This window comes from Ciconia boyciana, chromosome 3 (assembly GCF_034638445.1).
Source record: "Ciconia boyciana chromosome 3, ASM3463844v1, whole genome shotgun sequence".
NCBI classification, from domain to species: Eukaryota; Metazoa; Chordata; class Aves; order Ciconiiformes; family Ciconiidae; genus Ciconia; species Ciconia boyciana.
In genome coordinates, this window is record NC_132936.1 from 105,194,126 (window position 1) to 105,206,568 (window position 12,443).

The 12,443-nt window shown below is 36.9% G+C and overlaps 1 protein-coding gene across 1 annotated transcript in view; it reads right to left on the reverse strand.

Moving 5' to 3' along the window:
• USH2A (usherin) overlaps positions 1–12,443 on the reverse strand; it is a 391,818-nt gene that overhangs the window by 355,321 nt on the left and 24,054 nt on the right. The window contains exons 3-4 of the mRNA XM_072858355.1: positions 1,375–1,510; positions 137–200 (exon numbers count right to left, since the gene is read on the reverse strand). Coding sequence (XP_072714456.1) covers positions 137–200; positions 1,375–1,510 — 200 coding nt within the window. The remainder of the gene's footprint in view (positions 1–136; positions 201–1,374; positions 1,511–12,443) is intronic.

The window sequence follows — 12,443 nt, forward strand, 5'->3', positions numbered from 1 at the left end:
GTAAACTACATCATCATAAGCAATCATCTAAGGGAGACATCAGAAAAGCACTACACTTTGGGAAATAAGCATATTGTTATTTATTCTTTCTTCTCACCACACTCCTTTTTTTTTTAGAAAAATAAAGTTTCTTTACCTGTTTGTAAGTGCCACTGGGTAAAATCGAAAATCTTGCATTCTTCCAATAAATTGCTCTAAACCTAAGAAAATATGCTGTAAGTAAGTAATCTATTGAGCAGAAGGCAGCTTTGCACTGCATGAGAGCACCTTTAATTCAGTGCTTAGAGATCTCTCTTGCACAATTACCCCTCCTGAATGAAACCATCTTGGACCTGGACAAAACTATACAGGGCAGTGACTTAATTTTTTTTATAAAAAAGAATGATTTATAATAACTTTATAAGAACATTTTGTACCTATCTCTTTTCTGATTATAGAGGTGGCACAAGGATCGGCTCATTAGACAGAAGTAATGAGCCAGTCCATGTGCCACCTCTAATTAGAGAAGAGATACAGTAGGTACAACTGTACCTATCAATTTATACAATAAAGATAAAAAGCATTAAAAAATATTCCTTTCTTTTATACATTTATTAGTTATCCAGTATTCAGAATCAAAATCACAGCAAAACACATTTCCAAATACAAGCTTTAAGAAATGGGGCACAGAATGACTTTCTTGCCCAAGAGCACAATAAAGTTGTTTAAGTGACATATAGTTATATTTAGGAGTTAGCTTCAAATTCTGCATGTTCCTGAAGAGCAATAGTCAGTGTTCCTACATCTGCAGAGCCAAGAATTTGTGGAGAGCAACAAAACATCCCCCAGCTGTTCTGCAATGATCATGTCATGCTGTAGTACATATAAAATTCTAGATGTAGATGAAGAGTAACACTATCGGGCATTACTAGAGGCTGAGGGGTTCTCATTCTGCTAGTGGTTTACGTGAGTATTGATAGAACTGAAGAACATGAACAGCCAGAAATCTATTCCTGACTCTGGAGAGGAGTGTAGTCTAGCAGCCATGCACAATCCCATTCTGAAATAGTTTCATATATTTATTCAGAAAAACTATGATTGTAAATGAATGGAATGTGTCAATTTACAGACCTACGTTTTGGAGAATGCAGGAAAACCTACCTGTATGCAGTACCACACAGAATAAGTTATGAACCTACAGTATCGCCTACCAAACGTCTATCTTTCAGCCAATCTTTTGAGAAAGCTAATTGTACAAAAGGAATTTTCTCCTGCAGGAAGATATTACTTCTCAGCATATAGATAACTTAAAATGACTCACGCACGTTTTTTAACATTGTGCACATCTTATTTTCAATATTCCAGTGCATTCCACTAAAATACTTCAAGATTTACCTGTGAAACTTTGTCCGATTTGCAGTGTACCATCAGCATCAGTATCTGCAACTGTTCCCACAAGAATCCTTGAATCAAAAGGTGTGTTGTCATCTTCCCAGCCATTCAAGAAGAAACTAATTCTGCTGTGATGCACCTACAGAATCAATGCAAATGGGCAAACACATGCTTCGTTATGCAATCACTGATTTCTCTATATGTTGCATCTATCACTGATTAACCATTAACTTCAACCAACTTGCTGCATGTCTTTATTTTTGGTGCCCACTGAAAGTAGATATGTCTTTTCCATCCATCCGTTCACAATCCAGTTAATAAGATCATCACTCAGATGCAGAGTATAACATTTCTACAGTGGTTAAATCAAAGAATAATCTACGGTACAGTGATCTGGTGGGGAGGAGAAAGAGAGAAAAAGGAGAAGGGTCTGTTTCACAAGGTACAAGGCTGGTTACAGCTACTTCACCACTTCAGGCCATGGGCACATGTTATAGCTGTCAGAGCTCTTCTCATACACATCAGCTCATGCAGGCCTCAAGGGGCTATCTACCATACTCAGGATAACCAAATGCAGCACGTTTCAGCCAGGCCTCTAACACCCCTCCAAAACGCCTCCCTAAGCCCAGCATGTTTCTTTCTACAAGGGCTGAAGGGAACAGCATAGGAACTGGCTACATCTGCTTTACACCCAGTGGGTAATTCCCTTACATCAAGGGAACCCTTGGCTAGGAATATGCACTCAGCCAGCACCCCAGGGTACTGTTTTCTGCAAGTGTTCCCTTCCCTGCCAATTCATTTTAAATTTGAGCTAACGTTCATAGAAATACTTTATGGCATTCTCCCAGCTCCACAAAGTCACAAGATGCTGAGCTTTTATAAAGTACTTTTTTGCATTAAAAATCCTCATGTTTAGGTTACATAAAATTAGAAGTTTAATAACATGGGAGTGCCTTTCAGCCTTACATTTTATGAAATTCAATACTCATTTAAAAACTACAGGCACATACAAATGAAAACTAGAGGCATCGTGGCTATAGTCAGCTTCCCATTAATGAAGTTAATTATAGAAATTAAGTTCAACTTATTCAAAACTTTTGAACTCTGTTGAATTGTTTACTGAATAAACTTAATCTCCTTTATTTCAGAAAGTGATTTAGTTGCAAAACTGAAATTACTTGATTTTTAGCAATATTTAGCTTGCATAAGGCTTATTTCACATAAGAGCTTGGTAGCCTTCAGATTTTGAAACATTGTTTTGTTGTTGCCAATTTACAGAGCGTTATTTCCATTTTGCAGATATGGATGCCTGGTGAATCGTGTCTACAGAGGCCAAATAAAACTAGAGTGCTTTATCCTGTCTTGATACCCATGTTAATCAAAACAAAATAAACCTGGACTAATTGCTTCCAGAACAATATATATGTGAGGACAAACAGGAGGTTTACAAGCCAGAATAATTTGTTGCAAAGAGGAAAGCCAGAACCTGAAAAAATATCAGTTTGAAAACCACAATATAAGCACTCACAGTGCTATTCCACCAATAAAGTCTTTCAAATTTCAGACCAAGATAAACAGACACAATTATCTATAAATCTGAGCTCAGATGATCAGCATCAGTGCCTCAGGCAACATGAGTCTATCAGTATTTTACGAAAGAAAATACGAAATGAGATGGAGATTTTTGTTTGGATTTTTTTTTTTTTTTTTTTTTAGGCTTCACACAAAATTGTACAGATGAATTCTTCTCCTTAAACTGCGCTTTCAAACATACAGATGCATGCTGAGCTTTATTGCCATTTCCAGATTCAGTCAATATTTCCCAAATTTAGACAGGAATATTTATTGCCCTTCCACTGATGGAAATTTGAAGGCTATTATCATAATTACTAAGCCTTGAGATTTGTTCAAAAAGTTATTGCATATGAGTTTCACCACTCAAAATACATCTCTCCATTTTAAATTATCTTTTGTGTTGACACATCAATGACCTAAATACAATAGTTTTTTATTTAATTTTAATTCAAAGCTCTCTATAACATCTGATGCCCTATTTGCAAGAGCCTAAGTATATGTGTATACGGTGGTTACACTGCATTTTTTTTCTGCATCACATTTTTTACAGCCTGTTACTGTCATTTGGTGTTTGACTGTTATCATCATAAAAGATACAGGCTTTTCTACTTTGTTATTTGTAGCATTATCTCATGTTTTACAACATCTTTGCACAACATGCCCGCACATGAAATATAACTAGTGAAAAGTTCTCAGTGGTATTAATGCATAAAAAAAAGAATGTGGTTCCATCTCTACTGTCTTTACCCAGCCAAAAGCTGATGAACAGCCAATTTTCCTTTATCACATTAGCACAGCCATGAGGGAAACACATTTGTTCTAGTCAGCTACACTAAAGATACTATTACCAATCTAACATATACATGTTTTATATCAGCAGTATTCTCAGAGTATGAGGGAGCCAACAATATATTAACACTAGCATGACAGTTTATTTAAGAAAAGAAAATTGTCTCTGTAGAGGGACAGAAGTTAGAAATGTATGGCTAAAGCTCAGTGTCACTGGTCTAATAAAGGTAATAATTCTTAAGCTTTCTTTATAGCAGGTAACACTCCTGTGGCAGCTCTGTCATATCATTCAAATAAAAATGTTGTCTTTTACAAGTTTAAGAGTACCTTTATTTTTAGTCAGATATGAAGCATGTTTCCGCTTCCCTGTTTTCACTGTAAAACATTTGTAAGTGGAATTCAGAAATGGGCGTGCTCACCCCCATCAGCTCCTGGCAAACTTACTGTCTCAGCTGCAGCTTCTATCGGACCCGATTCTGCCTCCCCCAGTGGTAAGCAGAATGCTCGCCTTCATGCACCCCTACTAAAATCAGTGGGACTATTTATGACTTGAGTGACAGAACTGGGCCCTAAAGGACCAGGTGTTTTTACCTGTTGAAAATAGGTGACTAATGACAATTTTACATCTCCCTCCCCCCTCCCCCCCACCAATCTCTTTGTATTAAATAGGATTTAGAATAGTTGGGTTTAATATAGCACATCCCCAAGGTAGCCCTAAGCACTTTACAATGCTGAATTGGATATCAGTAGTGCAGTGACTGTGTAAGGCAAAGGCAGCAGTCATTATGCATTTGGCAGTAGCTCAATGTAATGATCCCCCTGCTGGTTATTAAAGGGGGTATGAATATCTGACATGGGAGGAAAATGTAGGAGGAAAACCATGTGTGGTATAAAAAAATCCCAGCGGCTCTCCACTGTGGGAGGAGAGGAATGTCTCAAAGTTTGGTGTCAGTTTAGACTAAGCTAAATACGAAGGAAGGCTGGCACCGAATAGGCTGTTTGATGTGGTTATTTAAGGTCTCCTGACCGTTAACATTACATTGCATACGATACCACAGAAATAAAAGATGAATTTCACTCCTGACTAGGACACTAGGTTTATTCCCCTGTTGTCTTTGTTAATAACATTCTATGGGAATTTGCTCCAAGAGAGTAACAGGAGATGGGTAGGAAAGGCTGGCCTCATGGCTGTGCAGAGCACAGGACAAGAAGCCTGGGACATCAGCACTCTAATCCCAGCTCTGAAGCCATCTCTCCCTCCCGTGCTTCCCCATCTGTCAAATACTTAGCAAATCACCTCACAGGGAGGTGGCAGGGATTAGTTACTAAGATAAATTCACTCTGCAACTACATTAGCCTCTGCCAATACCAATTCCAAGCAATGGAAAATCCATTTGATGGTGGACTGAGATGGTGAAAGATATCCACAATCTTTCCTCTAATAGCATTCTTGTTATGATCCAGAAGAGTTTCAAAGATGAGAGGTGCTGGGCCAATGAGCTGACAGGCAAGTTCCTTCAGTGGATCCCGAATGAAGGTCTTATGGTCCTCAGTCACAAGCAAATTGCCCATCAGAGCCAGCAATACCAAATCCAACCACTTCCTACCTAGGAAAAATTCCCTACCCTATGGGTCATTGTAGTGCAGAACGAACGAGGACACACTGAAGGACAAGCTACCGCTTATAAAATGAGATAGGGACAGAAAAGGCATTACAACTGCTCATTTTCTCACCTAAAGATCTGTGCTACTCAGACCCTAACCATGAAAACATAACAACAAAATTTAACATGAATTTTGCCACTTGGTTTGGATCAGGCAGAGCTGTCATATAAACAAAAGCCAGTATTTTTATGTATTAACTTCTAACAGAAACTTCCACTATATTGCAGTAACCGATGTGGCAAAAAAGCAGCATCACAACCAAATACTGCACTTCAGAGCAGTTGTACTGGCTAGGACTGAGGGACTAACTATAGCAAAAAGCAGAAGCAGGGGAGCATATAGAAGCATGGTAAGCACGTATGATGCTGCTCCTGAATACTCTTTGAGCCTCCAACCACCAGCAGCTCAGAGAGTTCATCAGCCAGCCATGGTTCTATACATTTAGTACCTTTCCATGGATTTCTTTTGCATGATTTTTTATAGCTGCTCCTTGAATGCACAAAACTTGTACTTCCCTCAAAGGCACCCACTGTATAGACTGATTCAAGAATAACATGGATTTTCTTTCTCTCTTTTATTTTTTTTAAACCTTGAACTGTAGTGTTATTTACAGGTATAATGTATAATGGTATAATAAATAAATAAATAAATAAATAATAGGTATAAATAAACTTATTTTTATATAGGTATAATAAAAATATTTAATATTTCAACAAAAATTATCAATATGCTTTTCAAAAAAAGCCTAATATTCCTCTTCATTTGCACAGAGGCAGAACACATTTTGGGTATCAAGGAAAAGGCACAGTTGTATTGATTGCCCTATTTTGAGCTACAATGGCACTTTCCAAGCCAAAACCAATTTGGGGGAATTCTGAGACCCCAATCCACAAAGTTTTGGCTTTCAGGTAATAACACGCACATATATTACATCACAACATACATGTGTGATATGTGGCACATTTAAGCAACACACACTTTTCTTCACAGACATTAATCATCCTGCCAAAATGTCCTGTTACATATACATAAAGGCAACTGAGACAACTTTAGTCTCTTCCATGTAGAACTGAATTGCATCACTTCAGCCAAAATAAATGAAATGAATTATTCTTCAGTGGATGCTATGATCTTTTTGCATCAGTAAGATTTTTCCATTAAAAATAAGTCCTAATATTAATAGTATCCACATACCTCGTGCAAAATTATTTCTAATAAATAAGATCGGACGGAGAGACATGGAAAAGAATCCTTTATGTTCCATTAAAAAGTAATAAAGAAAACCTAAACAGATCATAGCAGAGCTCAAGATCACTAGCCAGAGATCAAAACTCCACTGCACTAAATGAGATACAACCAACAGATGCAGTAGTCTCTTCCCCAAATGTTTTAGAATTTACAATTATTATATGTTTCAAAGACATACCTGTTTTTTAGTAAGTACATTCTTTCCCTTTAGGTTATCTTTCCTATCCCAATATTTAATAGCATGGGAAAGATTTATTAAAATATTACAGATAAATTAAGGGGAGTTATTTCAAGACAACATTAATCTCTTCTACTGGTTAAATATACATTCTTTTTACTCTTATTCATCATAGCTTCTAGTAACCATAAAATACAATTTAATCTTAAAGTTTCTTCTCATCATCTATTGTTCTAATAACTAGATCACAGTGTCTGGCAAGACAGAGGAAGAAACCAGATGGATTTCTTCCCAGATTTGCAGGCCATAAATGAGGAGTTCCACAATAGAGAGAACTCTGGCACCAAAAGTGAAAGAAAAAGATCTTTTCCAGTCATTCAAGCCAAATTATACCAACCCTGGCCTATTTAGTTATCCAGCCAACTCAGTGGTGGCAAACACTTCAGCTGTAACTTCAGCTCTTAAGGCTATTTATACCATCAAGGAAAGTCTCAGATGGCAGGGGCAGGAATGACCAACACATATAAAACAAGGGCAAGGACCAAAAATTCATCTTCAGATAAATACTAGGAAATGGAATACATTCCAGTACGTGTAATTGACAACACTGTTTTTAAATAAGGTGAATAAGAAGCAGTTCAGGGATCTATGATATGTACCAGACAGTGAACAAGATTCTTCCAAATATCAGGTATCTGCAAACTAAATTTAAAAAAAAAAAAAAAAAAAAAAAGGACAAGCTAATTTTTAAGTTAAAATGCAAATTTAGCTAGCTGCAAATGCAAGCTAAATTTAAAAATTAAATACAAACTAAAACATAAAGCCTGTTTCTCAAATATGAGAAAACAAGCAAATTCTCCTCCAAATAAGTGAACAAAAAATAAACTGTAAGAAAACTCAAACAAGTCCGTATTAGTTTATGCTTTAAATAAGCTCTATTTGCACAGCAAGAAGTTTCTCAGAGATAGAAATAATTTTATTATTATAAAGAGGGTGATACACAATATTAACAATTTTAAAGTGCTTTATGAAGAGCAATTAGGTAGCTATACAATTTACCTGTAAGGCATTAAAAAAAAAAAGATGTTCCATTTATTTTCCAGATCAGCAAACTGGCAGAAATGACCCCTCCCCTTGCTTGCTATAAAAGCTAAAACAACTCCAGAATCAATAAAGTTACACAGGCTTTACAGAGATGTAAATGAAAGCAGAAGTTAGCATAAATGATTTGCTTAATCATTCAGAAATAACGAGGAATCAGCGATTATGAGAAACCAGGAGAAGTTGCGACTCATCCAGCTCAAAAATTACTACACAACGTACCGTTACAATTGCTTACTGCCACTTAATTTGGTATGGTTCTTATAAAAGTTCCTACCTAAACACAGCTTGCTAGCTGTTAAAATAACCAAGATTCAGAAAACCTTTTTTTTCTTCTAAACGTATTGCAGATTTCTTGCATCAGAAACTTTTTCAATGAGTTCATTCTATAGAAACAGACAGTGTATTAACACATTTTCTCCCAAGGTGAGAAAACAGATTAAGGTTATGACCAAAATGACAGGCCTGTGGCTTCCTTGAATACTTTAATAGAGTCAACAAATCAACAGTGGTCACTGATGACAACAGATGAGGGAAGACAATAGATGGAAGGAGGGGAATTAGTGATGCTGCTATAATGGTCTAATCAGAAACTTGAGCATAAAAATCTTTTTCACCTTCAACCTGTCTAAATATGCTCTTTTTGCCTGCTCATATAAAGATATACGGCATATTCTACCACTGGGGGACATGTGGGTTCGCATCTCTACTCTGCGAAAGCAGGTGTGAAACAGAAGCGTAACAGTTAATGAAAGATACAGTAAAGGGTTTTTGCATATCAAAGAGATGAGATGCACACAGGTATGTATTTCGGTATTTTCTTGCATAATTGCAAATCTCGCTGAACCTGCAGTTACAAAGGCTTCCACACAGCTTTAATATTTCGTAAGTGAATTTCTGTAAAGAGGAAAGGTCAGCGATATGGACTTAAGCAACGCAAAGTGGACGAAAGGAATTTTGAGGAAAAAAATAGGATTAAACCATTAGCATGAATCCAAGCTTACTTTCAGCTGTGCTTTAAGCAGAGCTAGCAACCAAAAACCACAATGCTGCATTTTACGTATTTTTAAAAATCTGGGCATCTACGTGCCCCTGAATTGATGCATCAGAAACAGCAGATGACTTTCTGCCACAATTCAACACCTTCCTTCAATGAATAAATTGCAGAATTTACACATCTTGAACATCTTTCTCAAAGACCCCTTTCCTACCCCCAGTTCTGCCTTATCCTTCTTATTTTGCATTATTCTACTAATTTTTATTTCTCCTTTTTAATCTACTACATTTACATTTAGCATTTTTTTTTAAAACACAAAAAATGTAGTGAATACAGGTGGGAGCAGATTCCATGCCCCCAAGGACTATTTTTCTCAAACATTAATACAAACAGGGAACAAAATAAACGGTTTATCCCAAAATCCCTACTCCTCCCAAGCCTTCACGTAATCTCTCTGTCAGTCACCTTATGACTGCTTTAGAAAATAAAGAGGTGCGGTAGTTTCCACAGCTTAACCTCTGCAAATGCACCAGGATTCCACACCACACTCAACCACCTCCTACTCCACACATTACTCACCGGCACTGGTGCACAGCCGGCTCATACAGCCTTATATTGCTTATCTCTCCTTACAACATACCACATGCAGCCTAACGCAAATTTAAAACCTTAGCTGAATGGATAATTCAGGAATAAGCACTATCATAGATTTTTGTAGTGTAAGTACATTTTGGCAGTGATGACATTATTGCTAGGGATGTTTGGGCAGATGTCTTACATACATCAAAATCCCCTGTGCTCTTTTTTTAATTTTATTTCCCCCCCCGCTCAGAGACATAGCTTACAACCCTAAGATAAAAAGAGCTCACTTTTAGTCTTTTGCTCTTCACATTTTAATTTTTTTATTTGGAATGAAAATTGAGACAACACAGAGGGAACTTGGCAGATCTAAAGCTTGGCAAGAGGTAATGAATTTATGTAGCAAACGTATGAGAACAAGAATATGTCAGGAGGAATTTGTCTGGGATCTTGTTCTCAAACAGACCAAAAAAAGATGCTAATAACCATGTTAACAGGGACAAGGGGATGGGGGGAGGTAGGGATATGGAAATTAAAGAATAATATCCAGGAGGACAAGCCAGCTCAGATAATTTATCTGCATAACACTTGACAGACGAATGGCACCTTCTATACCAGTAAAAGAACTTCCTGATGAGTTTGCCAGTGAGCTTGGTGCTGCTTCAGCTAGAACCCTGCCTCAATTTCAAATGCATTTCTCTTTCTTACCAAGTACAGGAGAAAAGGAGTACTACCTTATATAGCCATTACAGTTATTTAAAATCTTCAGTGCTGTTTTTAGATTGTTTGCCCATTATCTTATAAATGCAAAAGATACGCACGTAATAAAATTTATTTTACCTGCTATTATTAAATGACTTCATTCACATTTCTAAATTCCTGTGTTTCCATATTCAAATCCTATACTACCCTCACATGGCAAAAAATGAAGATTTTAAGCTATAAGAGTTCTGCATCTCTGAGCAAACCCAAACCTACTACCCACTCCTCTATTTCAAGCCTTTGAATCAAATCTGGCTGCAAGCTTGAAGGAAAAGAGCACAAGAAGATAGAGGCAAGCTGCAACCCTGGCATCTATGTAGATTTCAGTGTGATGCTTTTCACACCTCTTTGGTTCTCAGGCCAAAGAGCATTTTACAGGAAGAAAACAAAGAGGGCTTGGGGCCATTGCAACCACTGACTTAAGTAAGAGCATGGTCAGGGACTTTATTATGATGATTTTTAAAAAAGAAAGTGCTTAAGCTAGCATTCATGGTTAGGGGAGATTCCTTTACTTCCAACCATTCTGTCATTTTTAGAAGGCAGCCCTGCCAATGTAGTTCTAGGCTGAGATTCATTATCTAACCATAGCCAAAAATATGAAGTCAGCTCTGCCCTCTCACCAGAGCGTGCCAGTCTAGCCAAAATATGCAACTATAAATGTTTTAATTTCTTAAGTATTTTATTATTAGTTCATTCATATAAAAATTCAAGGATGCTGCATTCCTATTCTCCACTGAGAGAAGGAAGTAAAAACTCCAAAATCTCACCTTTTAGCACCTCCTTAAGCTCTATAGAAAAATCACCTTAGGCCTTTAAAAAGAAGAGCTAAAGTTGTGAGTGGAAACAGTATACGCACAAGCTACTTGGCATTAAATCACTGAATTTTTCTTCAAAATCAGGATGCTGCTTTAAGCTGACTAGGAGCCTGCACAGGGAAATAATCTGAAATAATTCAAAACTTTAATTCGTCTTCAGTATGCTCCAAGTGAAGTTTCAATACACATAAGTTCACCATAAGCAGGATCAACTAACTGAATTAAACTGTATTTTAACCCAGACTATTTTAGGACCATTACAAGAAAAGACCTGGAAAGATGCCTTTCTTTACAAGACTTATAGGGAATGCACACACACATCAGTATTTGATGACACTGTGCACAATCTTGTTGCAGACTCCAGAGGATTTTAGCTTTCACTAGTATAACAGGGTAAGAACACCTGTGTTGAATATATTTTCCTGCAGGCCAGCAAACTGGTAGAATACCAGGAAAACATTCTAAAAGGAATAATACTTTTTCATCCTTGGTTTTATCCTCTACTTTTTTCTTTCTTTTACTCTTGTTGTTAGACTTTGACAGACACTTTTCCAGGAGTTCCTGATAAAAAAAATCCTCGATTAGATGGCTTTTGAAATTAAAACTTCCTAAATGTGAAAAAACACCTTTATTTAAATACTGAAATTGACTCATCACAACATTCCATCCAGAGATAACAAGTGGACTGACTAGTACTTCAGCTGTGAATTTATTTAAATGTAGACATACACATGCAGTATTAGGAAGGCAAAAACAGGATATGAAATAAACATAAGGCATCAGCTCTAAGCTCACTGTCAAGAGTATACCAAGGCTTCTAACCACAGAGTTCAGCTGAAGGTAACTATCTGTCAAATGTAATCCGTGCAAGTGAATATGCTTAAGCTGGTGCTATGAATCAACCAAAATTGCTTTGGTCTTATTGACATTCAATTGCAAGAAGTTGCAGCTCATCCAGTCCAATAGACATCTGACAACACCAAGAGTGCTTCAGTGACAGAAAGCTTTAAATATAGATGCAACTATCATCACAATACACATGGAACTAAACTTTATGATCCCTCATACCATCTTCAGAAACTGGTCATCAGCTGGATGCCATAAGACCACATGGTCATCCTCTCTGCCTGTTGCCAATTTCTACAGTTAACAAATCACTGTGACTTAAAGAAAAATAACACAGATTGACTGACAGAAAAAGACCATTTGATCTTTCATCACTGTCCCATTAAATCTCTCTCTGAAATCCACTTTTGCCATTATCATCTTTGTTCGCCTTTTAAAAATAAAATGCCAGATGAAAAATTGTTCAAACTGTTTGCTTTAGTTAAGGGCCAGATCTTCAGCTACTATAAACTGCCTT